This window comes from Protopterus annectens, chromosome 16.part0 (genome assembly GCF_019279795.1).
Source record: "Protopterus annectens isolate FY-2018-M chromosome 16.part0, PAN1.0, whole genome shotgun sequence".
Classification (NCBI taxonomy): Eukaryota; Metazoa; Chordata; order Ceratodontiformes; family Protopteridae; genus Protopterus; species Protopterus annectens.
Window position 1 is genome coordinate 636,213,287 of NC_056750.1, and position 24,561 is coordinate 636,237,847.

At 38.7% G+C, this 24,561-nt stretch overlaps 1 protein-coding gene across 2 annotated transcripts in view; it reads left to right on the forward strand.

Annotated features, from left to right (window-relative positions):
- Positions 1-24,561, forward strand: part of STKLD1 (serine/threonine kinase like domain containing 1) — a 636,164-nt gene that overhangs the window by 265,776 nt on the left and 345,827 nt on the right. For both annotated transcript variants that reach the window (XM_044057819.1, XM_044057820.1), the window contains one exon: positions 10,176-10,288. In XM_044057819.1, the coding sequence (XP_043913754.1) occupies positions 10,176-10,288 (113 nt within the window). The remainder of the gene's footprint in view (positions 1-10,175; positions 10,289-24,561) is intronic.

Genomic DNA, 24,561 nt, shown 5'->3' on the forward strand with positions numbered 1-24,561 from the left:
CACAACTGTCATTTCCTTCCCTTCTTTCTCTTGATTATCTTCTTGAACCTACACCTGACTTATAGCTTTTTAATCAAATTTAGGCACCTTTTCCAGGGGATGTACAACAGGCATTAAAGGAGTCTAGAAACAATGCTATTAGGAAATCAAGTTTGGACAAATAGAAAATATTTTCTTGTTGCTACTATAGTAGAGAGATGTGGAACCAAGCCAGCCATGGGCTGCAGTGGTTTTCCAGTACTTTTGTGAATTGTTCAAATCAGGTGTCAAAGTGTATCTTTTAACTGTTTCTGCTTGCCTGCCTTTAGATCCTCCCTTCTCCCTTGTTCCAAGTCAAACTGTTCTTGAAAGGTGGTTTTCACATTGGGCTACCAAGGAAATAGGCAGCTCCATCCTTGGATCTTATTTGTATTAGGGATATTGACTCCATCTCCATTTGAACCTACAGCTAGCTCTTCTCTAAAGCTTATTATTTGGAAGCCAGTTTTACTTATTGCTCTTACTTTGGCTAGATGAGTATCTGAGTTGCAAGCTCTCACACCTTCTTAGTCCTTCTTGTTTTTTCACCAAGATTTAGTGGCTCTTAGAACCAATCCTTCATTTATGCCTGTTTCTAAAACCATACTGAATCTATCTATTCATCATTTTTTCATGACCCTAAGAATGGGGGTTGAGAATTCTTCATTCCCTGGATGTCACAGACAATTCGGATGCTACCTGAACAAGACAAAAGATTTCAGAATGTCAGACCAACTCCATGCTTCCCCTGAAGGTAAGAAAAAAAGGGACAACCCTTTTCCAAACAAATTACATCAGAATGACTCTCTCAGAGTATTCAGTCCTGCTTTTCTCATCATAGAAAAAGCATTCATTACATTTCCTGGAATGAGATCAGCAGTTTTAGCCTCTTTTAGGGTTGGAAAAGTGTTTCTGGAAGAATAGTTTAGTAGTTAAGAAATGCCAATATATAGTTATGTTGTGTGAGCATAAGCTCTCTCCTCAAAAATCTACTGCTATGGTAGATATACTAACATAACTGTACTTTTCTCTTTCTTAACCATACCCCAAAATCCCTCCAATTTTACTATCAACTATTTGTGTGGCACAGATTCCAAGGCCTTGATGATACCTTATACTTTTAAGTTCCAGTTAAACACAGAGTAGTTATATTTCTATTTACATATATACACAAACAGTAGTTACATTTATACATTCTAAGATTTTACAGAGGTGAAAATTACTAAAGAGGAAAGCCCAGTGCAACTTAGTGGATTGTACAGGCAGCAGTTATGTATAAAAAATGTTTTGTCATTTCAGTGAGAGGTTGAGTATTTTCTGTTTAAGGAGAGTATTTGGAGAGTATCGCATGGTGAACACAGTCTGAAACCTTCACATTAGCATATGCAGGACCAGGACTGGTTAAGATGTTCTTTAAGCAGTGGTTTAAAACTGTTGAGTTTGTCGGAGAGTTTTATTTGTGTGGGGATGCTATTCCAGAGTTAATTAATAAGAATTTGTGACTAAAGCTGAGGTCCCTTTCTGGACAGTAGGTCAGTAATAAGTTATGTAGTGCAGGGCATATTTTCTGAATGATGAATGAGTTTGTGTGCTCTAGTTAGTTGTGAATATGTTAGGTAGTTGTATAGTTCAAGCCAGTTTAATTGCTTTACATTATGGCAATGGTGGGTCCTATTAGGAGATCGGTGGCAAATTTAGTTACTTTATTGTAGCAGGAGGCAAGTGTCTTTCTTTGAGTATTGTTTAACTATGTTAGGATAGGAGCGGCGTATAAGAGAGTTGGCAATAAGAAGGTGATGGCTAGAGTTTTTCTTGCAGTATCTGTAAGGAATCCATTGATCCCATAAAGGGAGTCTAGATTCTAGTGAGTAGATGGAATGTTGTGCAGTATACACTGGTCATATCTGAGATTGTCCTCTATTATAAATCCTCAAAGTTTACTGTAAATTACAGTTTCAATGACAGTATTATTTGCTGACTTATGTTTTCTTGGGGTTGAGTAGGAGGAAGTTTGATTCTATGAGCCAGATTTCTACAGATGGGAAAGATTTTTGGGTAATGTCTTGGGGTTTGTTTATTGTTGAGGCTGAACCTATTAATGTTGAGTTGTCTGTATACTGAACTAACTAGCATGGTAAGTGGAGGTCATTAATATTAAATATATTAAATAGGAGAGGACCCAGAATAGAGCCCTAAGGAACACCTGTAGTAACTGGTTGAATGGATGAGTAGGTTTGTTGCCATTTAACAGCTTGTTGCCTTCAAGACATGTAGCTAAGAAACCACATTGTGAAAGTCCTACTGATGAGAGTCAAATGAGTAGTTGCTGGTATGAGACAGCATCAAATGCCTTTGACAGGTCCAAGAACATGGTGGACACAAGCTGACCATTACTTCTATGTTGGGTTATTATATTGGTAAAATGTAGTAGAGCAGTAGTGGTGCTGTGCTGGGGCCAAAAGCCATGATGTGTTTCTGAGAGGAGGTTATTTGAGGATAGCGATTGCATCAGCTGCATATGGATGCATTTCTCTAATATTCTGATTTTGAAGAGGGTAGAGAATTGCTATTGTTCTGTAGTTATTAAATTCTGTAGATGTGGCACATTTGTGCAGTGGTATGATGTAGGCTTTTTTCCACAGTAATGGGATGTATCTTTCTATTATGGACCTATTAATTAGTATGGACACAGGGAAGGCTATGACTTCTGCAGCCATTTTCAAGTAGTCTGATGGTAGCTGGTCTACAGCTGTGGAAGTAGTTTTTAGTTTAAGGATCAACTTCCATATGAGAGTGGTAGGTAATGGACTAAAATTGAAGAGCTGTTGGTGGTTTTGATTGGGCAGGGGTAGAGAGAGGGGGCAGATGTATTAGTATCCAAGGGAGGGAACATTGATTGTATAAAGTAGGAATTAAACTGTGTGGGGATAGTCTGTCATATTGTCCATTATTGGAGAGGGAGTGGTGGTCTTTCTAGGGTGGAGTAGTTTATTTAGTGATGACCACGAAAGTTTTGGGTTGGTTTTATGTTTGCTTTTAGGTTGGTATAGTATCTTTGTTTATCCCGTTTGGCATGGAGTTTTGCAAGGTTTTTAAGATGTCTAAATTGCTGGAAGGCATTTTGAGTTGTATTTTATACCAATTTTTCCAGGATTTATCCATTTCCTTTATGTTTTTTTTTGTTTCATTTGGCAGTCATGGTGAGTGGTTGGATTTTACTCTTTTATTATGTACTGGTGCTAGATTATTTAAGGTCTGTAAGAATATGTTATTTAAGCAGTACCCAGTGACATTCTTCTAAGAACATTCCACTTATATTGTATGTGTTTCACTGAAAATATCTTTGCTGAAACTGGTTGTATTTTGTATTTGATTATAGATAATATGTTTATCTAGGTTATGATGAATTCTAATAGCATATGTCAGTATGTGGTCACTTATGCTATCTGAAAGGCAGCCTACCTTTGTCAGTTTGCCTGGTTTATTTGTAAGAATCCAAATAAATGTTGATTGTCTCCATGAAGTTGTATTTATTCTAGTAGGTATGGGTATTAGTTGAGTAGTTAGTTGAACAAGTTAATGGATTCAGTAGAGGTAGTGGGATTTATGAGTTGCCAGTCTATAATTAAGTCTCAAAATATTATAGTTTCATGGTTAATTTGTTGGGATATCTAATATAGGATGCTTTCAGCATTATTAGTGTTATTCACTGGTGGTATATAAATTGCTGTTAAACATATAGTTTTCCTATTGTTGATTTATAGGAGTGTTATTAGAAGTTCAGTATTGTTAAATGTGGATATTTCCTGTCGAAGTAAGGTGATGGCTTGGGAATGTTTATAGATGATTGCTACACCACCTGCATGCTTGTTTTGTCTGTCATGCCTGAGTATATTGTATCGGGGGGGGGGGTGATCTCATTATCCTTTATTTCTTTTTTGCAATCAGGTTTCAGTACCTATGACTACATCAAAAGTGTATGTGGCAAGGTAGGCACATATGTCATGGATTTTACTGCACATACTTCTTAGGTTCATATTTTGTAAGGTGAGTTTGGGTTCTGTTTTTTTCTGAGATGTATTAGGTAACTGGGGTTGAAAGTAATGGTTTTATGAACAGTGGGACCTGGGTTGGGGTGAATATAACTGCTAATTTTTTTAATTGATATTTTACAGAGGAAAGTGTGTGGCCAGTTACATTTTGGTCTTGGTTTGGTATTTGATCGTAAATTTGAATACATAGTTTTAATCTATTTCTAGATAAATAAATCAGATATAGTTTGTAGAGATAGGGTATTTTGGAGAAAGGCCAGATGAGTAAATGTCAATATTCTTTGTGAGGATTGGTTGAAGTTCTAAGTATTTGAAGGTGGTGGATTTGATAATTGGCGATGAAGGCTAGTAGAGTGAAGAGGGATAGTAAAATAATCTAAGTTATGAGCAGCTTATTTAACTTGAGTTTTATCTTTGTTGTAAATAAGGATAAGAAAATGTTAGAAGGGTACTGGGTTGGTTGTAGAAATGTAATTCAATAATTATAGGGGTAAGGATTAAGACATTTTGAGAGAAAGTCTTGGGTGGTAAACAAGAGTCGATGTTACTATTGGCAGCAATTCTATTGAATGTTTTCTTCTGGAGGGAACTGATACTATTGGTTTGAGGAGTATGTGGGCAGTGTTATGGAAGTATAACTGTAGAGTATGAAGAGGTGGTTGAGAAATGGGGGTAGGGTAGGGTAGCAGAATGAGCCCGAGCATTAGTGAGGGCAATGAAGCAGGTTGAAAACTTGGCAAAGAAACAGAAAAAAAAAACAATCAGTGACTTAACTTTAACAGCCACAAATCTGCTGAGAGAGATTAGTAAAAGGAACAATACAGTTTAAAAGGTCTCTGAACTAATAGATGAAAGTCTTGCTTTTGTTGCTCTAGGACAGTTTTAGTAAGAGAGATAGTCCAATATCAACTTGGCCTAACTAATGATCATAACAGTAAAAATTGCACTTGGCTGTTTGAACAACTGTATAATGCAAGGAGATTTCTATGGACTTTGAAAATCAAAGTCCAAAGGCCACCCCAACCCTCACAGATAAGCAAAACAATGAGAAAAATTAAGCCAGAATACAGTAGTGCCACTGTAGAAAATTACTGGCTCTAGTACTCAGTGGTTACATAACAAGAGAAATAAACTTAAACAGGAGAAAATAGACTGTTAAAAACTATGACTTGAGTACAGTTAAAGGAGAAAGTTCCAATGGGACAGCTGTGGTCTAAGAAAATGGAGATTTTATAGTGGACAAAGTTCTTTGTTTTAGGCTGCCATAATTTACATAAAAATATAGCTCACAGACCAGTGTCCAAACTGTAGACTTCACTGTTACATACATATCTATTTGACTGCAGGGAAGCTTTTATAGCAAAATAAAAACTCACTAAACAGACAGTTGAGTGCACTAAGTCAATGTTGATTGTGCACAAATACTAGTTCAGAGCTGAAAGTGGTTTAATAACTGTCTCAGGCAAGGAGAAATAAGAAAAGAAGAGGTAGACCTAAGATTACTTCCTTGAAGGCATGCGTTTCCACTAAAGAAAGACAGGAGGATATAAATAATGGGAATAGCAAGTCTCGAAGAATTGAAGAAAATATAAGAGAAATAAATAGTTTGATTAAGAGCAGAATGAATAAATGTCAGTCTGTTAGGAAGTAGAGAGCAAAAGGTGACCAACAGGATGTCAATGGAGGAGGGTTTACAGACTAGATTCACAGAAAGTCCAGATTTTTCCTCATAGTTTTGGTCTATTCCTCATAAACATGTGTTATTTTTTCTGGCAATTCATTAAGGATTGAAGTCACTAAAGAATGAAAGGAATTTGAGTTTCAGAGTTCATATCCTTCTTAAAATCCATGGCATTGCAAAACCTGTTATTCCAGAATCTTTTTAAGAGAAATATGTAAAATATGTCCCTGATTTTCCCTTGTAGGGAATTGATGTAATGGTTAAGGTATTTACTTCATAGATGCCTTGCACAGTGTTTGATTCTAATCTTTGAAAGGGAAATTGGCTAGGCTTAAAATTGCTGAAAAGGCAGCTAGCCTAGTACTTACTTAAAAGAGCATTCCTATAAGAGCATTATTTTTGGCTTTATTTAGATTTCTTGTGCTTAGAGGTTAAAAGTTATGATTATGTTCACCCTTCATCAAATTCTTGTCCATAACCATGAGTACTCCATTCCTGATTCTGTTCCATAACTTGTTTATTCTCTCTGTGTTTGATACCAGTCTGTTTGCCTCAGTATTTGTACTCTTCACCAGCTAAAGTAGACAATGACAAGATCAGTCTTAGTTGATGGTGCTTTAGCCTGCACATCCATGATACCTTGTGCATTGATTAGGACCACCTCCACAATTCTATCACATTTGGTACAGACCTTCATTAGTTGGCTGAATTTTTTATGGTTTAAGAACCCAGTTAAGTCCTACTTCTTGTCTTCTCTGGAGCTTGATATCTCCCAGTCTGCTCCTGGAAGATTCAGACCTGTATTAAAATTACTCTTCTCTTTCTCCCGCATTCCTTTATTCTATCCTCCAGTTACTAATCCCCCTCCCACAATATGCCTAGAGGATCATATCTGCATATATCCACCAGAGTTCTTGTCTTTACTGTTTCTTAACTTGAAGGCTACATGACATAAGGTCTGACCCTGCCCTCCTTGACTCTTCATGGCTTGGCATTCCTACTCAATGTATCCTCCATTATATAGATTGCTTCTTCACTTCCATCCCTCCTTTCTCTGACATTTTGAAGCAGCCTACACCCTGGCACCTCCATGTTCCAAACCCTAATGTCACTGGCCCCTGTCCCATGTTTCTGTGATTCCAGCAATGTCCACCTTCTTTTTCTTCTGCAACACTGGCTGCAGTTCCCCATCTTACTTCCTGGACTCCTTGTATAATAGTATCCGGTCATTTGTTGAGTCACCCTTACTTGTTTTTATCTTCTGTCTACACTCTTCCACTTCTGTGATGCTGTGTCACCCTGTCTCAGTTTAAAGGAATAGTCATTGAGTTGTGCCTTTCTTCCACCACAAGTAATTTTATTTTATATATTTTTATTTTGAATTTGTTAACTGAGGTAGAGCAGTGATCCCACTGGACCCATTTCAGTCTCAGCTCAGTGAAAACACAATAGTTACATGGTATTACATACAGAGTGAATGATAAAATGCAGTATATGCACATATACACAGACTGCATAGCATAGTTTGCTTGAGGGAATAAATGCAATAGATAAATGACATAAACGCAGACAGATAAATAACATTATGTACAGAATGAGTGAAAAAAAAACAAAATACAAACATGCTTTAAATATAGAAAACCACAATCAAAAATAGTCAAAGCAAAGCATGTTGATGGAAGAAGGGAATTAATAGGTTAAGTTATATGACCAGAGAGACAGCAGTTGCATTTTCCTTGAGCTATGAAATGTGCTTTTATTTGGGAATGGAAATTGGGATAAGAGGAATGATCTTTAAGAAAAGAATGGGGAGATTTACACATGCTGGGACCAAGGACCGAGAAAGCATCATCTGTGCAGCAAAGCCTGTTTTGCGGGGGTTGGAGGAGGGGACATGAGTGGTTAAGATGTCTAAGATAGTATGTTGATGCATCTCTGAATAGTCTGGAGTGGAGGGACGGTATCATTCCTGATAAGTTTAAATAGTTGAGAGGCAGGTAGAAAGTCAGCACTTTGTTTCACAGGGTAGCCAGATAGCTTTGTCAATGATTTGGCAGTGGTGTTCATTTCTTGGGGAGAGAGAGTGATGAATCTGCAAATGCCATTTGAAATGGACTGAATGGTGGATACAATTTTTTTAGAAGCTGCAGCAATTAGCAGTAGACAGTATTCTAGCTGAGCCAGTAGGATACCTTTACCTATGCATTTCTGTAGGGTCTGGATAGAAACAGGAGGTCATATTACCCCAGAAGAGGAGAGAGTTGATTGTATTGTGTGTGTGTGTGTGTGTGTGTGTGTGTGTGTGTGTGTGTGTGTGTGTGTGTGTGTGTGTGTGTGTGTGTGTGTGTGTGTGTGTGTGTGTGTGTGTGTGTGTGTGTGTGTGTGTCGTGGAAATTTAGAAAGGTGTCAAACCAAATCCGTTGGTATATAAATGACATTACATTTCCAGTAGTGTTATTACAATGATCAAGGAGTTTTACATGCCTGGAGACAGAAGTAAGCTTCTGCCCAGTGCCCTAAAAACAGTGTTTTTGTTTGGTACACATATGCAGGACAGCATACATCCACCTCTAATCAACTATGATTTCCTCAAAACATTAAACTTTAAATCATAATTTCATAGCAAAAAATGCTCACAGCTGACACCTCAAGTGAACAAATGTGTATTACATGGACTTAAGATTGTCAAGTTGTAATCAAATAAGATAACCTGTAAAATATTACAAATATTTTAAAAATGTGTTTTGCAGGGGGGCAAGTACCCTTGCACCTTAGTGTGAGTGACTATGCTCCATACCTCCATACTTTATTATTCTCATTCTATGCTTACTCCGCCTTGTAGAAAGAGTGACCTCTGACAGGCAGTGTAAAGCCTGTGTCAGTCTTTCCCTGCGAATCTGAGAGATTGAACTGCCCATTAAATCCTACCCTTTGAGCAATATATGGTCTCACTCCCATAAGACGCAAGCAAGAGAACGTTAGCAGCTACCGTCTTAAGCTATTATGTTTCAACAATTGTGAGGTGAGTTAGCATGTTTTGAACAGTGGACTGTGCATTACTCATAGTCATCCTTTTAAGTTGCTGATTCTGGACTCATAGTCTTTTCTAATGGACTACTGCACTGGAAAACTTACCTGAAATTTTTACCAAAGTACATACCTCCTCTCAGGTGCTTCAAGTTTGTTTTACTTTATGATAGCATGGCTTCAAACATGCTATAATCCCAATCACACTAATAGAGAATGAAACAGTTTGTAATCAGCTTCCGCCTGCAGTGTGCTTGCCAAGCATTTAGTTTTTGGACATCCCTTCATTTTACTGCTTTAATTTCCTTAGTATTACATTACTGGACACAACAGATGATGTGAAGGATGTATCTGCTTTTCTGTAGAGCTGCAACAGATGGAATAAAACAACAGAGAGCAATGAGCAGCAAAGGCACAAAACCAAGGAGAGAAAAACCCATTGGGTCAAAAAATAAAGGGAGTTATCATGGAGTTGGTCTGGAAACCTGCTTGTATTGTTAAAGAATTATGAGAAAGTTAATTACTAAACAATCAGAATGGCAAAAAGCCAAAAAATTGGAAAATATAACTGTTCACTCAAAACCAGGCAGGACATATATATATATATATATATATATATATATATATATATATATATATATATATATATATATTTTAAATGTAATGTGTCATAAGTATGCTAAAAGGTAAAATACTCCAGTAGGACTCCAGGAATGGTGACACTGTCTGTTCCTCTTTCTTAGATGTTTTCTGAGGCAAATACTCCGAGCTATAATGCTTGCAGACAAAAGCAAGGTCAGGCCATATAGGCTACAGTTTAAAAAAATAATCTGTTTTCTGCAACGGGATGTGCTTGAATTTAAATTTAAAACAAAAATGTCATATTTATATAGTTTATGGCTATATATTGTATTAAATATATTTTTCAGCTTGCCACATTGGCTTTATCATTATTATATTTAAATCTGTAATTTCAGATTTTTTTTTACAGTAGAGAAAATATACTATAGAGTTGGTTGGCTACACATAAGTGAAGGGGGATACATTCTAGGGGTTGAATACAATTCCAGAAATTTGGCTATGCTCCTGATTACATAACTATATGACACTATTAATTCATTGTTATGGCAAGTAAAAATATTTGAAAACAAGCACTGGAGAGTAAACATTTGCAGTAAATCTCTGATAAGGCATTGTAATCCACACCATAAACATTTCATTTCAATTCATAGAGTCTTCAGAATTTGTCATTACTGTTCAGAAACAAGGGCCTTCAACAGCAGTGTTTGTTGTATTTCAGAAAATATATATAGTGATTTATTTGTTTGGATGTTGTTACAGCTTTGAAAAACCATTTTAATTTTTTCTAAAAAAAATATTTTTGTATTCTACAACAGGTTCAAAATCTTGTATGGCACCGGAAGCTATGGAATTTACATTCAGTGCAAAATCAGACATCTGGTCATTGGGCTGTATCATACTTGAAATGATGACTTGTACTGCAATGAATGTACGTTGTTCTACAGAAACAACATTTAACAAAGAGAAGTACCACTAAAATCAGTTTAATACTTTTGAATTAGTACTGAACTGTTTCAATGGTATTTTATGCTTTTCTTGTTCTTTCACTTGTTCTTAAAATAACTTTTACCACCAGGAATATATGCCTATAAGTATGATAAAACATTTATCTATGCATGGTGCTCTTAAATTTGTAATTTTGCTGCAGAAAAGTTAATGACAGATTAAATTAATACAGGTTTGAAGTAAGGAAATTACCTTGATTCAGATATGTACTGAACATTAGAGGTTAAATATGTATTTTAGCATGCGCTAGAGATACTGAAGTTTATTTTTAGTCTTATAAAGAATACCTATTTTATAGTCAGTATACTGCTCAATATCATAGTGCCTGTCCTAAGTCCAGGTAAACAGTTCACACAAAATGCATATCAAAACACCTAACCAACTCATGTTTGCTTCACACTGCCTTTTTTTATAACATAAGCAATCAGCATAACAGCAGAGTGTGAAATCTGTCAGTAACTATAATGCTCAGTCAAGTATAGTCAGCTATACAGTGGAAGATTTGCTGAAACATCTGCTCTGTAATTAAAAATGTTTAGTGTGAACTTGTGAAGGTTAGAAAATAAGACAAATACATAGATACACTATGAAACCTAAAATTAAAATTCAAACATAATTGATTTAAATTGACCATTTAAAGTTTCAGTTTTAGTAACTGAAATTACCAGTTTTAGTTGTCTGTAGCATTAACAACAGTCTAAAAAGGTATATGACATGAACCAGTCCTCAGTCTGAAAAACCAAAGTAGCATCCAAAGAACAAATTTAGAATTGATCTTTATATTGTTTGTGAATATACAAAAAAAAAAAAAACACTGGCACAGCATGTGCACAAAAAGCGGATGTGATCCAGTCAAACAATGCCCCAGCACTCTAGTCTCTTTGCAGTGCATAAATGATTCCCAACAATGCACAATTCTTTGAAATCGCTATCTTTGGTGCTCAGGGGTATGAGTACCTTCTGTCTGTGTATATAATGACCTCACACTTAAAGACAGGAGGACACAGTCCTCCCCTGCACTTGGCCATTTTTTTGCCATTCATACAATTTAGATCTTGATGTTAATGTGCATCGTTGGAATGTTTGATACCTAAATCACTGAAATCCTACAAAGTGTTCATGTGTTCATCAGTTCAGAAGCCAGGGCCTTCAACAGCACTCTCTGTACTTTGCAGATACTGAAGAGAAAATTCTACATCTCGATAATACCTTTTTTAAGTCACAAGGAAATTCCTAATGAAGCAGATTTAACAAAAATTTGAACAAAAGATAAGAGGCAAAAGCCTGGAAGACTGAACAATAATGTGGGTAACCTAAAGGCATTCTTCTGCCATAAGAATACTGAAATCTGTGCCATGGCAAAACCTTGGCTTAAAGATAAAAATTTTATCCCACAGATCTGAGGGGTGGCTTCCTTTCATTTGGGAAGGCCCATCAGAGCAAGTGGCAGTGCCTCAATATTTGCCAGGGAATTACTTCAATGTAATTTCAGCTGTTTGCTACAATAATTACTTATCATCATTTATTTTAATTATTTCAATGTTAAGCTTATGGTGAACAATTTGGAACTGGAAATCATACATTTTGATATCTATGTAGAAGCCTCCACAACCTGAAAAATCAATGGTAATGCTTTTTTATGGGAGATTTCAATTACCAAAACATAGACTTAGACTATTAGTACATAAGCAGTACTCTCAATTATTATTAGATTTCCTGAATCAAAATAATTTGGAACAAATAGTACAATATTCTATTGCTGGACGACATACAAGTAAATATCACCATCTGCTGTTTATTGCTCATGGCTATGCCTTCTTTGCTGGACAGGTCATGAACTATACTGCAGCAAAGGAATTACTTCTAAATACAGAATGCAAATCAATTGTTAATGATTCAAATTAAACTGCTCTAGAAGCTAATAATAAAAAATCTATGATATAATTAACCATTGCATTCAAACATTTATAGCAATGATACACATCTGTGATATAATTAACCTTTGCATTAAAACACCTGTAGCAGTGAGACATAAATATACCAGAAATCTCAAAAACAATCCATTCTTTGGTGGAATTATAAAATCACTAAATTATATAACTGGAAGATGAGATTCTGTACAGCTTTCAGCAAAAAAGTCCAAATCTTTATAAAGCCTGACTAAATATTGATGTAACTGCGGAACGAACCTGGTGCCTACAGTTGATGACAATACCATTTAACCATGTGAGAAAACCAAAGTGTAAGAATAGTGAGTATGTAGTCCACTTTGCAGAGTGAGTTTTTCAGTGTAACATATCATAGTCATACTGTCAAAAAAGTTCAGTGCTACTTTGAAATAACCTAGGGATGCAGCTGTAATGCTCCCATAGAAAGGATAAGTACTTCAGATAGGATAATAACATTGACAAATAAGATTGCTTTTCAATTAATATTCCAGGTAGTTTACCAATCAAAACTAGGTACCTGCCAGGGAATTTCAATGGATTCTAAAGTGCATGGCTTCAATGGTCCTTATGATTCCCTCGGCCAGACTTCACATGAGAAAAATGTAATGGATCCTCAGGTCAGTCTGGACTCAGCTTCTGCACCCTTTATTTTTCAAATCCCAATTCTGAGGTTTGTAAGGAAGGAGGTTCCATGATGTGTAGAATAGTTCTCTCAGAATCCAGATCCCCTATTTTCCCTTCTGCTTCTTTAGTCTGTCACAACAGATGCTTCACACCTGGCATGAAGAGCTGTGTCCAAAGAGGTGAAACTGAATAGTCTGGGGAACAAACAGGACAGACAAAATCATGTAAATGTAAAAGAGATGAAGGCAGTTAGAAATGCTTTGAAAGTCCTAAATCATCTCCGGCCTCCAGGACCTCTGCAGGTTTTCTCAGACAACAACCGGGGAGGGGGGGTGACCTTCTTTACAGACTTGTTATGATAGCTAGGGAGGTTGCAGCTCAGCTCAGTTTGATTATTCAGGGCTTATACATTTTGTCAGAGCAAAACATTGTAACAGTCAACCTAAGCAGGACCAAGACAGACCCTCACAAATGGGACTAGCACCAAGGTTTCTTCCAGAAAATAATCCAGCTGTTGGGGACACCTCAAGTAGACCTGCTTCTTGCTTCCTCACATAACAAACATTTAAAGGAGTTTTGCTCCAGGATTTCTTGAAAACAAACCTGGAAGACAGATGCTTTCTTATTTCCATGGATGGGAATGCTCCTTTATGCTTTTCTGATATCCATTGTTCTTCTAAATGTTGAGAAGGACTCCCCAAAGATAGTGGTGGTGGCTCCCTTTTGGCACAGGCAACAATAGCACTCCCTTCTTTTGAAACTGGTGTTACTGGCCAAGGACAGCTGCCAAAAGCTTCCCCACAAACTAGATTTACTCACGTAAGACAGGGGTTGTTTGATATACCCTAACCTGAAATCTTTATAAGTGACTGTCTGGAAGATAGCATTTTGATCCCTTTTAGGCACCTTTTTTCTGAGGATGTGCAGCAGGTAGTGAAGGAGGTTAAAAACCTGCTACTAGAAAATCGTATATGACTAAGAGGGGAAGATTTTCTAGCTGGTGCCATTCCAAAGGACCAAGCCCCTTTAAAGGTCTGGCTGCCTTTGGTTCTTGAGTAAATGTGTGAGTTTTTGTTCTTCGGTGTTTCTAACTTATCTATCAAGATTCATATGTCAGCCATTTCTGCTTGTCTGTCTTTGGATTCCCACTTTCTTCCTATTCCCATCTCAAGCAGTTTTTGAAAGGGGATTTACTATCCATCAAGCTTGAAAACAGGTGGCTTTCTCTTGGATAATGAATGTTCTACTAGAGTAGCTTACTCTTTTTTTCCATTTGAACAAGCTCATTAGGCTGAATTGAGATTCTTAACACTGAAGACTGTTTTACTCCTTGTTCTGACATCTGCTTGAAGAGTATCTGAGTTACAATATTTTTGTAGTAAGTTAACCCTACCTCATTTTCCACATAGAGAGTGTATCTTTAAGAACTAATCTTTCTTTTATGCCTAAAGTACTTGCAGAGTTTATTTATTACTTATTTGACATTTGTTAACTGAGTTAGTCCATCTGAGCCAATGGCTCATTTTCAGTGGAGACCCGAGGAGAAAAGCTCCAGCAATACAAACATAAAAGGATAACAGTAGGCAATATACAAAACCCAAGAAAAACAGTGCAGAAATACAACAGAAGCAAAAATTACATATGTAATAATCAGATGAAATGAATAACTGTAATAAAAATAAAACAGAATGAAGTAAATACAACTAGTAGATACTGTATAAGTATTTACAATAATGACATATCTTACCCAAGCAGAATAATGTAGTATTGTCTAGTGTGCAGATTAGTCATTAAATTATTAGATGTAGACAGGTAGTGAAAAGAAAAAGAAAGGAAAATGCAGATTATGGAGGATTTAGGCAAGGACAGGCTTTTGAATTCAGAAAGTAGTGCTTGACTTCAGTTTTAAAGCAGCTGGAACTAGTGATGCAAGAATGTAAGGTGGTAGCCTATTCCATGCAAGGGACACAGAGTGTTTATAGAGGAGTTTACCATAAGTTTTGTTGGGTTTATAGATGTCTAGAAGGTGCTGGTCAGAACTACAAAGAGACCAAGTTGGGGTATAAGGGGATACTAAGGTAGCAATGATGGGCAGGCTAGCGGTTTGTTGACTAGGGAGTGTGTGAGCTACAGCTTGGCTAGTAGCAAGAGCTGTGAGAATTCTAGCCATTGAAGCTGTTTCAGGGCAAGGCAATGATGGGACTTATAAGGCTGGTTATTGGCGAATCTGGCTATGTTATTGTAAGCTTGTTCTATTTTCGAGAGAGGGTTTGACTGGAGGTGAGTTAGGATAGGGGAGGCATAGAGGAGACATGGTAGGAGATACGCTTGGGCAAGGCTGGGTTTGGAGATGGGAGCAAGAAATGTCTTATTCCTGTAGAGAAGACCCAGTTTTATGTTAGTTTTTTTTATACAGTGTTGGATATGGATGTCATATTTGAGCTGGTCATCAATTATTGTATCCAGTGAGTCTATATTATATGAACAAAAGTTCATATAAGTGAACGCTGAATGAGTAAAAATCCCGACATCAAAAACAATATTGTGGGGAGCTGTGCCCCCCGCTAAATATATATTCCAACTCTGAGATCGCACTACAGTAAGGAAAGGGCAAAAACACCAATCTTCATTGTACTGCGATCCCACAACACACACCTTGATGTCCGGGAGATTTGCTCATTAGAGCGTTCGTTTATATGAACTTTCATTCAGATAATATAGACCTGTACCCAATAACTTAGTGTGAGGCTCAGCTTTGATAAGAGTGTTATCTAGCGAAGAAATAGTAAAGGTGGATTTAAGGTGTTGGAGAGTTTTGGGGAGAAAATTGTAGGAGATTAGTTTTTTGGCGGTTGAGTATAAGTTGATGCTCAGATGAGAAGGAGTTTTGGGTGATAGAAAGACGTTCAGAGATGTTGTCAGCACAACAGATAAAAGTAGAGTCATCGGCGTACTGTATAAGTGAGGAGGTGTTGCAGGAGGAGTAAAGATGATTGGTGAAGATGTTGAATAGGAGGGGCCAAGGATTGAGCCTTGAGGGACACGTATTTGGATAGGTAGGAAAGGGAAGCAAGCAGAATGCCATCTGACAGACTATTTGATAGATAGCTTGAGAGCCAGTGAATAGTAGAGGAGGAGAGATTATGGTCAGTAAGCTTAGTAAGTAGCTTGGAATGGGCGACAGTATTGAAAGCTTTAGAGAGGTCGAGAAAGTGGCAAGACACGAGGAGGTTTTTGTCCCTGTCTTCAGCAACAGTGTGAGTGAAGGATAGGAGGGCAGTGGAGGTGCTGTGGTGTGGCCTAAAACCATGTTGAATGGGGGGGGGGTCAGACAATTTTCATTAATAAGGTGAGTTAAAAAACTGATTGTGAGTACATTTTTCAAGGATTTTGGATAGAGGAGATAGGCTGGCAATAGGTCTGTAGTTAGAGAGCTCAGTGGAGTTGCCTCTTTTGTGAAGTGGAATGGTGTAGAAAGATTTCCAGATGTTGGGGACAGTAGACTCTTGGATAGATCTATTTATTGGGATAGAGACAGGATAGCCTATAGAATGAGCAAAGAGTTTAAGAAAGAGGGGAGGGAGGTTATGGTAGAGGGAGAACAAGGTTTCAGTTTTGGAGAAGTGACTTAATGTAGGCTGTGAAGATGGGGTTAAGAGACAAAGGGGTTGTGTTGCATGTGTAGTGAGTGGTGTGAGGGTGGATATGGCTTTGGGAGGGCTGGGTAAGTTTTTCAATAGATTCGATGAAGTGGGTATTAAGTAAGGTGGCAATTTCTAAGGAAGAATTATTAGGGTAGGCGGTTGGAGGTGGTAGTCTGACCTGGATTTAAGATTTTATTGATGGTATGCCAGAATTTTTCAGGGTTATTCTTTTGCGAGAACTGAGGATTATAACAGTAAGTTTTTGTATCTTTGTTTACTATTGTTTTTGCTAGATTTCTTAGTTCTTTATATTTTTGTAGGAATGTTGCCGATTTAGTTTTTAGTAATTTTTTTTCAATTTTTGTTTCTTTCTTTCATGAGAGATGGGGTGTTTTTGATCAGCCAAGGTGAGTAGTTGGCTTTGATTCACACATTTCTAAGAGGAGCTCAAGAGTTAAGTATATCAAGGAAAATGCAATTAAAGTGTAGAACAGCTTCATTAAGAGGGAGATACTTTAGCAAGCCCCAGTTTATGGAAGTGAGCCTGTTATTGACGGTTTTGGGATTGAAAGAACAAAGGTTGTGACACACTCTAAAATGGTGGAATTTGGGTATTTGGAAAGAGTAATGGACTTGGATAGTGGTGTTTACACTGAGCCAGTATATTAATCCCCCTATCTTTTTTTCCTGAACCAAAAAACAAGGGAGCAATAATTCTTCATTCTGGATGTCCACAGGCAGCTAGGCAAAACTCAGTTCTTCAGGAAAGCCAGTCAGCTGTTTGACTGCTATGAAGTTAAGAGAAAAGGATACCCATTGTCAATTCATATGATTTCTAGATGGTTGTCTCATACTATTTCTTTTTACCATTCTCACTGTAACAAGCCACCTCTAGGCATGGTTAGGGCCCATTCCACCAAGGTTTGGATTTTCTGTGACCTTTTGGAAAAGGATGAACTCTAGATGTATTTTAGAACCAGCAGCTTTTTCATCTGTCCATAATTTTACATAGCTCTATACAACAGATTATTTCTCTAGGTCATTCTCTAGGGGCTCCTGCGTTCTTAATGTACTTAATCTTCCCTTTTTGGTTTCAAAGCCATGGTAAGCTCCCTGAATAGCACAGACTACTGCAACAGTGATCTGATGTTGAACATAGTACAGCTGTGTAAGTAAACTTACCATTAAAGTGAATGTTTTAATAAATCTCTGTTGCAGTAGACATTCCCACCCTCCAGTCCCTTTCTTTAATTTTGTGTGTTCTTTATTTATTTTTTGTATTGACAGGGTTTGGATGTATATACCGCTGTGTATAAAGATACTCATTTTTTTAAAATTTCCTAGCATTTTTCCTTTTATGACTATTGCTTTCCTACATGGGCAAGAAAACTCTGAAGCTTTTGGCATGCCAGCAGTTTTTCACGTAGGGCTCTGCTCGAGTTCCTGGCAGTTAGTCTGTGCATGTGGAAGTTGCTGTTTAGCTTTGATAAGCTGGCAGGTTGGTCATGTCCTTGGCAGGATATGACCTGAATAGCTTGGGCTACAGCAGCAGTGATATATTAGAACATTTACTGTTATGATGAGTTTTTCCCTCCAGTAGAGCTCTTTTGAGTGTGTACCTTTAACTCCCAATGGGTGTGGCTTCAGCCTTTAAAACATGAAGTTATCACCTTACAGTTCTAACAAATACTCATTGACAGAGGTCATATATCAATACAGTTGTGTTTGCCATCATGTATGCTTCAAGATAAAATATTCTGATACCTTGTATGTAGCATGGCTTTGAAATTATTAATGCAAATATGAACAGGCAATATTTGACGTCTAGAGGCGCAGTAGGAGGTAACTGCAGAAACGCCTGGAGAAGTCACTCGGCTGTAATGAACTGTATTTTATTCCTTTGTTTATGATAGTCTTTTCTCTGCTTAATATAGAAAGCATTATTTGATCCTGTCTTTTTTGAACATCTTTGACTGGAATATCCTTCAAGTTGAGTAAATACTAAATCTGGAAGCCTGCTATAGACATTACTTACAATTAATAGGTAACATTAGTAAAATAACACAGAAAGCATGGAATAAGCTATCAATTAAAGAAAGGTTCAGTTTCATGTTAACAATGTTCAAAAATAATCTTGACATATATGTTAGTGACAGAAAGTGTCAATATTAGATTATAGCAATCAAACTTGTAGACAACTAGTAGATTGTAAGCCTGACACTTAAACATAGAAGTTGTGTCAGGGAGAAACTCACAACCAAAACAACTGCATCAACTGTTGACATTCCAATGTAGCCACCTTTATGAAAAGATCTGATATGGTCAAAGTTTACATCATCTCAGGGAAAATAATGCCCTTGGACAGTAGCCAGTACATGTAATAACAGGTGTCCCTTTTTCCTGATCAAGGTTGGATAGACAGGAGAATGCAAGGGATTCAGAGACTAGACAATGGTCAAAGCAACTTCCTCCTTCATAGGTAATGCCTGAGGCAACCTATGTCTCCTCATATGCCTCCTCAAAAGCTCTAGTGTCCCAGGACCCAGCCAGACGCCAGCTATTAACACAGTGGCTCCCCTGCTAACACAACCTAGCAAGCTCCCTCAACTTAAGAGCCTAACAGAGAAAATAGTGAAGCACGTGGACCACGAACACCGTACCCTGCATTGAAAAGTTATAGGGTCACTCCCCTGCTAACACAACCCAGCAAGCTCCCTCAACTTAAGAGCCTAACAGAGAAAATAGTGAAGCATGTGGACCGCGAACACCGTACCCTGCATTGAAAAGTTATAGGGTCGCTCCCCTGCTAACACAACCTAGCAAGCTCCCTCAACTTAAGAGACTAACAGAGAAAATAGTGAAGTACGCGGACCGCGAACACCATACCCTGCATTGAAAAGTTATAGGGTCACTCCCCTGCTAACACAACCTAGCAAGCTCCCTCAACTTAAGAGCCTAACAGAGAAAATAGTGAAGCACGCGGACCGCGAACACCGTACCCTGCATTGAAAAGTTATAGGGTCGCTCCCCTAACACAACCTAGCAAGCTCCCTCAATTTAAGAGCCTAAAAGAGAAAATAGTGAAGCACGCGGACCGCGAACACCATACCCTGCATTGAAAAGTTATAGGGTCGCTCCCCTGCTAACACAACCTAGCAAGCTCCCTCAACTTAAGAGCCTAACAGAGAAAATAGTGAAGCACGCAGACCGCGAACACCGTACCCTGCGTTGAAAAGTTATAGGGTCACTCCCCTGCTAACACAACCCAGCAAGCTCCCTCAACTTAAGAGCCTAACAGAGAAAATAGTGAAGCACGTGGACCGCGAACACCGTACCCTGCATTGAAAAGTTATAGGGTCGCTCCCCTGCTAACACAACCTAGCAAGCTCCCTCAACTTAAGAGCCTAACAGAGAAAATAGTGAAGCACGCGGACCGCGAACACCGTACCCTGCATTGAAAAGTTATAAGGTCGCTCCCCTGCTAACACAACCTAGCAAGCTCCCTCAACTTAAGAGCCTAACAGAGAAAATAGTGAAGCACGCGGACGGTGAACACTGTACCCTGCATTGAAAAGTTATAGGGTAATGGCCCTACTCTTCACTGTTGTTTTAACTGCACTGTAGCTGGGTCCGGCACTAGAATTACCATCATAAGCCCTATAGTAAATTGCAGCATTACAGCTAACCTTAACCTTATAAAACCTTGCAGCAAAACCTCCTGCAAAACAACTAATAAAGGCTAATTTAATATTACATTCTGCCTAAAAGGGCTAAACTACACTAAGCTACTTTTTAACCTAAAACTTGCCTAACAGACCTTGTGGTAGTAATGTAACACCCACCTTGCAACCTCCAATCACTGGCAAATTGGATAACTGGTGTAGCCCACTGAGCCGAGGTTACATATCCCTCCCACGCTACCCACCATTTTCCAAAGCTCTAGTGTACCAGGACCCATCCAGATGCCGGCTATTAACACGGTTTGTGAATATCCTGTAAATATCATATAATCTGTTTCATATCTGATTGTGTTGATTGCTTATCTGACTCTTCTGCTGCTATAATGAGTAATGAGTAGATATTTATGCTGTGTACTTAATGTGTTATCGTAAAGTTGTTAAGTCTGAACTTGCTATAGACCAGAGTAAAAATAGCGATAGTGCTTGAATTGAACATCACTGTTTATAATTACCGCATTGCTATATGAGATTACGCTGATAAAAATACGTCTCAAAGGTCGCAGCTTAGCACACTGTAACCTGGTATACCTACAGTCTATTTTTTAATTCCTGTTAAGTAATTACTAAATGTAGTAGACTGTGCTAGCAGATTCTTAAGCGTAATGCTGTAAGGCACATGTTGTTAATATTACAAATTGTTTAATGTACTGTGAATATATCTACAAATGGAGACGCCAACTATTTAAAGGTATGGGATTCTGAGTACTTACAACACTATTGCCTGCTGGTAACTTTTACTAATCTAACCCCACAGGTCGCTCCCCTGCTAACACAACCTAGCAAGCTCCCTCAAATAGTGAAGCATGCGGACCGCGAACACCATACCCTGCATTGAAAAGTTATAGGGTAATGGCCCTACTCTTCACTGTTGTTTTAACCGCACTGTAGCTGGGTCCGGCCCTAGAATTACCATCATAAGCCCTACAGTAAATTGCAGCATTACAGCTAACCTTAGCCTTATAAAACCTTGCAGCAAAACCTCCTGCAAAACAACTAATAAAGGCTAATTTAATATTACATTCTGCCTAAAAGCGCTAAACTGCACTAAGCTAATTTTTAACCTATAACTTGCCTAACAGACCTTGTGGTAGTAATGTAACACCCACCCTGCAACCTCCAATCACTGGCAAATTGGATAACTGGTGGAGCCCCGCTCTGCTCGGGCTCGCTTCGTGCCCCACCCTGCCCCCTAATCCCACACGCCCCTACTATTCTTTAATTTATATCTCCCTGGCCACTCCCAAACCCTCTTTAACCAATCACCTACAACCTGTGCTACAATCCCAACCTACCCCATCTGCCAATATTAGTCCCCCCACCCCCTACTACTCACATACTAGTACCAAAATCTTAACCCAACTGCTATGGCTATCTACACACCTTTATTACTAACCTTTTTGCCATCCCTGCTAATCTTCCCACACCTACTCTCATCCTATGAGAACACAGAATACCTAGGCTTTTACTATCCCAGATCCCAGACCTCATCTCCCTTACTTACTCACAACATTCCACAACCCCTCCCCTCCCAGATTCCTACCTCACCCAATTATGTTCCTATCAGGCCTAGATACATCTACTCCAAGCCGAGGTACTATCATAGTACTCTACTTAGGATATGGAAACTTATAACTAGGCTAAAAAACAACCTCACCATGGATGGTGACATCCACCCAAATCCAGGTCCAAATACTACTGCTACCTCTTTTCTCTCCACCAACTCCCCAACCAATATTGACCCCACTTATAGACCCCCAGACTCCCTGCTGGCCTGCCACCTGAATATCAGGAGCATAAACAACAAAATTCAGCACCTACATGCCCTCCTGGCAGTTTACTCACCTGATATACTCTGCGTCACGGAAACATGGCTAAAACCTACCACTAAGGACAATGAAGTCCTGCTGCCTGAGTATAACATGCATAGACTTGATCGTACCCAAAAAAAGGGCGGTGGGGTAGCAATACTCTATAAATCCACCTTATCTGTAACCATAGCCAAACCCCAACCCCCTCTATTCAACAATGCTGAGATCATTACCACAAAACTACATATTAACAACCATAAAAGCATAAACATTGTCTGTGCCTACATACCCCCAGGAAAGAACACAGACACCCTTGAGGAGTTCCTAACCTGGCTCAACAACAACCAGCCACAGGAAACCATAATCCTCGGGGACTTCAACATTGACTGGAAAGCCTGCTCCTCTCAATCCCCAACAATCCATGTAAACCTCCAAGGATTTACCCAAACCATAACCACACCCACTAGACCAAACAAATCACATGACAAAGCTAGTACCCTAGACTGGATACTCATCAATAACTCTCCACATCAGTATATGTCAGGCACCACACCAGATGATCTAAGTGATCACTGCCTCACATATATACTTAAGCTTAAGGTTAATCACCATCATCAACTCACCTATAGAACTATAAGAAGCAATAAAAACTTTAACCCCAAAAAATTTAACAATGAACTAAAGGCTTGCAACTGGTCTGCCCTAAAAAGCCTTCCACTAGATGAAGCAGTCAGTTACTTCAACTCCAGATTTCTGGCTATTCTCGACCTTCATGCCCCCAGTCGCACTAGTAGAACCAAGGTCAATACCGCACCTTGGCTCACTAAAGAAACTAGGGCCAAACTTGCATTAAGAAATAAAGCATGGGACACCTACCGGACTACTAAAACCCTACCTGACCAACTATTATTTAGGCAACTAAGAAATGATGCAAAAAAATCTGTAACTTCAGACAAAAAGGAATACTACCACCGCCAACAACAGATACATAAATCTAAACCTCAGAAATTCTGGATGGGAATAAAAAGACTCCTCCACCCAGGACAAACCACCACCCCAAATCCATCTGCCACTAATCAAAATTCTCCCAAAGATATTGCCAACTCCTTTAACACCTTCTTCACCAAAACCATCCAAACTTTAGCTAACCAAATCTCACCCACTGGTTCCAATCCTAGCACAACCAATTCCAAATCTACAACTTCCTTCCGCCTCCAACCAGTCCCCACTCAACTCATTAAAACCCTACTTAGGAAACTAAGACCAACCCCCCTGGCTGCTGATCTCCTCCCAGCTGACTACTTACAAAAAGCTGCAGACGCAATTGCATACCCCATCTCCGTCCTTATTAACTGGTCCATATCAGTAGCCATAATCCCTGACATATGGAAAATCTCACATGTCATACCACTTCACAAAGGGGGCAGTTCCACTGAATTGTCTAACTACAGGCCTATAGCCATCTTGTCACCACTAGCTAAGATCATGGAGAACTGTGTGCATATTCAACTCATGAAATATCTCACACAAAACAAACTTTTATCCAACTCACAACATGGCTTTAGGCCCAATCACAGCACCACAACAGCCCTTCTCTTTTTCTCAGACACTATAAATCAAAATCGCAACAACAACCTACTGTCCTCTGCTCGCTTCCTAGACCTGTCCAAGGCCTTTGACATGGTGGACCACAAAATGCTAATGAATAGCCTGGAGGCCAACAACTTAAACAAACAGGCCCTCCAATGGTTTGAGTCCTACCTACAGTGCAGGAAACAGGCTGTACTGTGGCAGGGTAAACTCTCCTCACACCTCTCCATCAGACAAGGAGTACCCCAGGGCTCAATACTAGGTCCCCTTCTGTTCTCCATCTTTATAAATGAACTTAGCACAGTCATACCAGAGGCTACCTGCATCCAATATGCAGATGACTCGACCTTGATCTGGACTGCCTCCACCCCAGCAGAACTTACTGAAATAACCCAAAGCACCTTCAACAAGGTTGAAAATTGGCTACTAAACCAATGCCTAATACTAAATCCCAATAAAACTAAGTTACTTCTCTTTACCCCAACATACAGGACCACCTCACCTCTCTTCAATATAACAGCTAATAATGGTACCATCATCTCCCCAGTTACCCAAACTAAACTATTGGGTATCATGATCGACTGCAACCTCAGATTTGATGCACACATCACTCAAACTATAAAAACTACCAATAAAAGACTCGGTAGTCTCTTCAGGATCAAATCATTCCTCATCCCACAAGCTAGAATAACAATTGCCCGCTCCCACCTCCTATCTACCCTTCTCTATGCCTCCCCTCTATTCTCCCACCTGAATAAAACCAATCTTAAAAAACTGTCTTCATGCTACAACCAAATCGCCAGATTTGCTACTAGCTCACCCTACTGTACCCACCACTGCC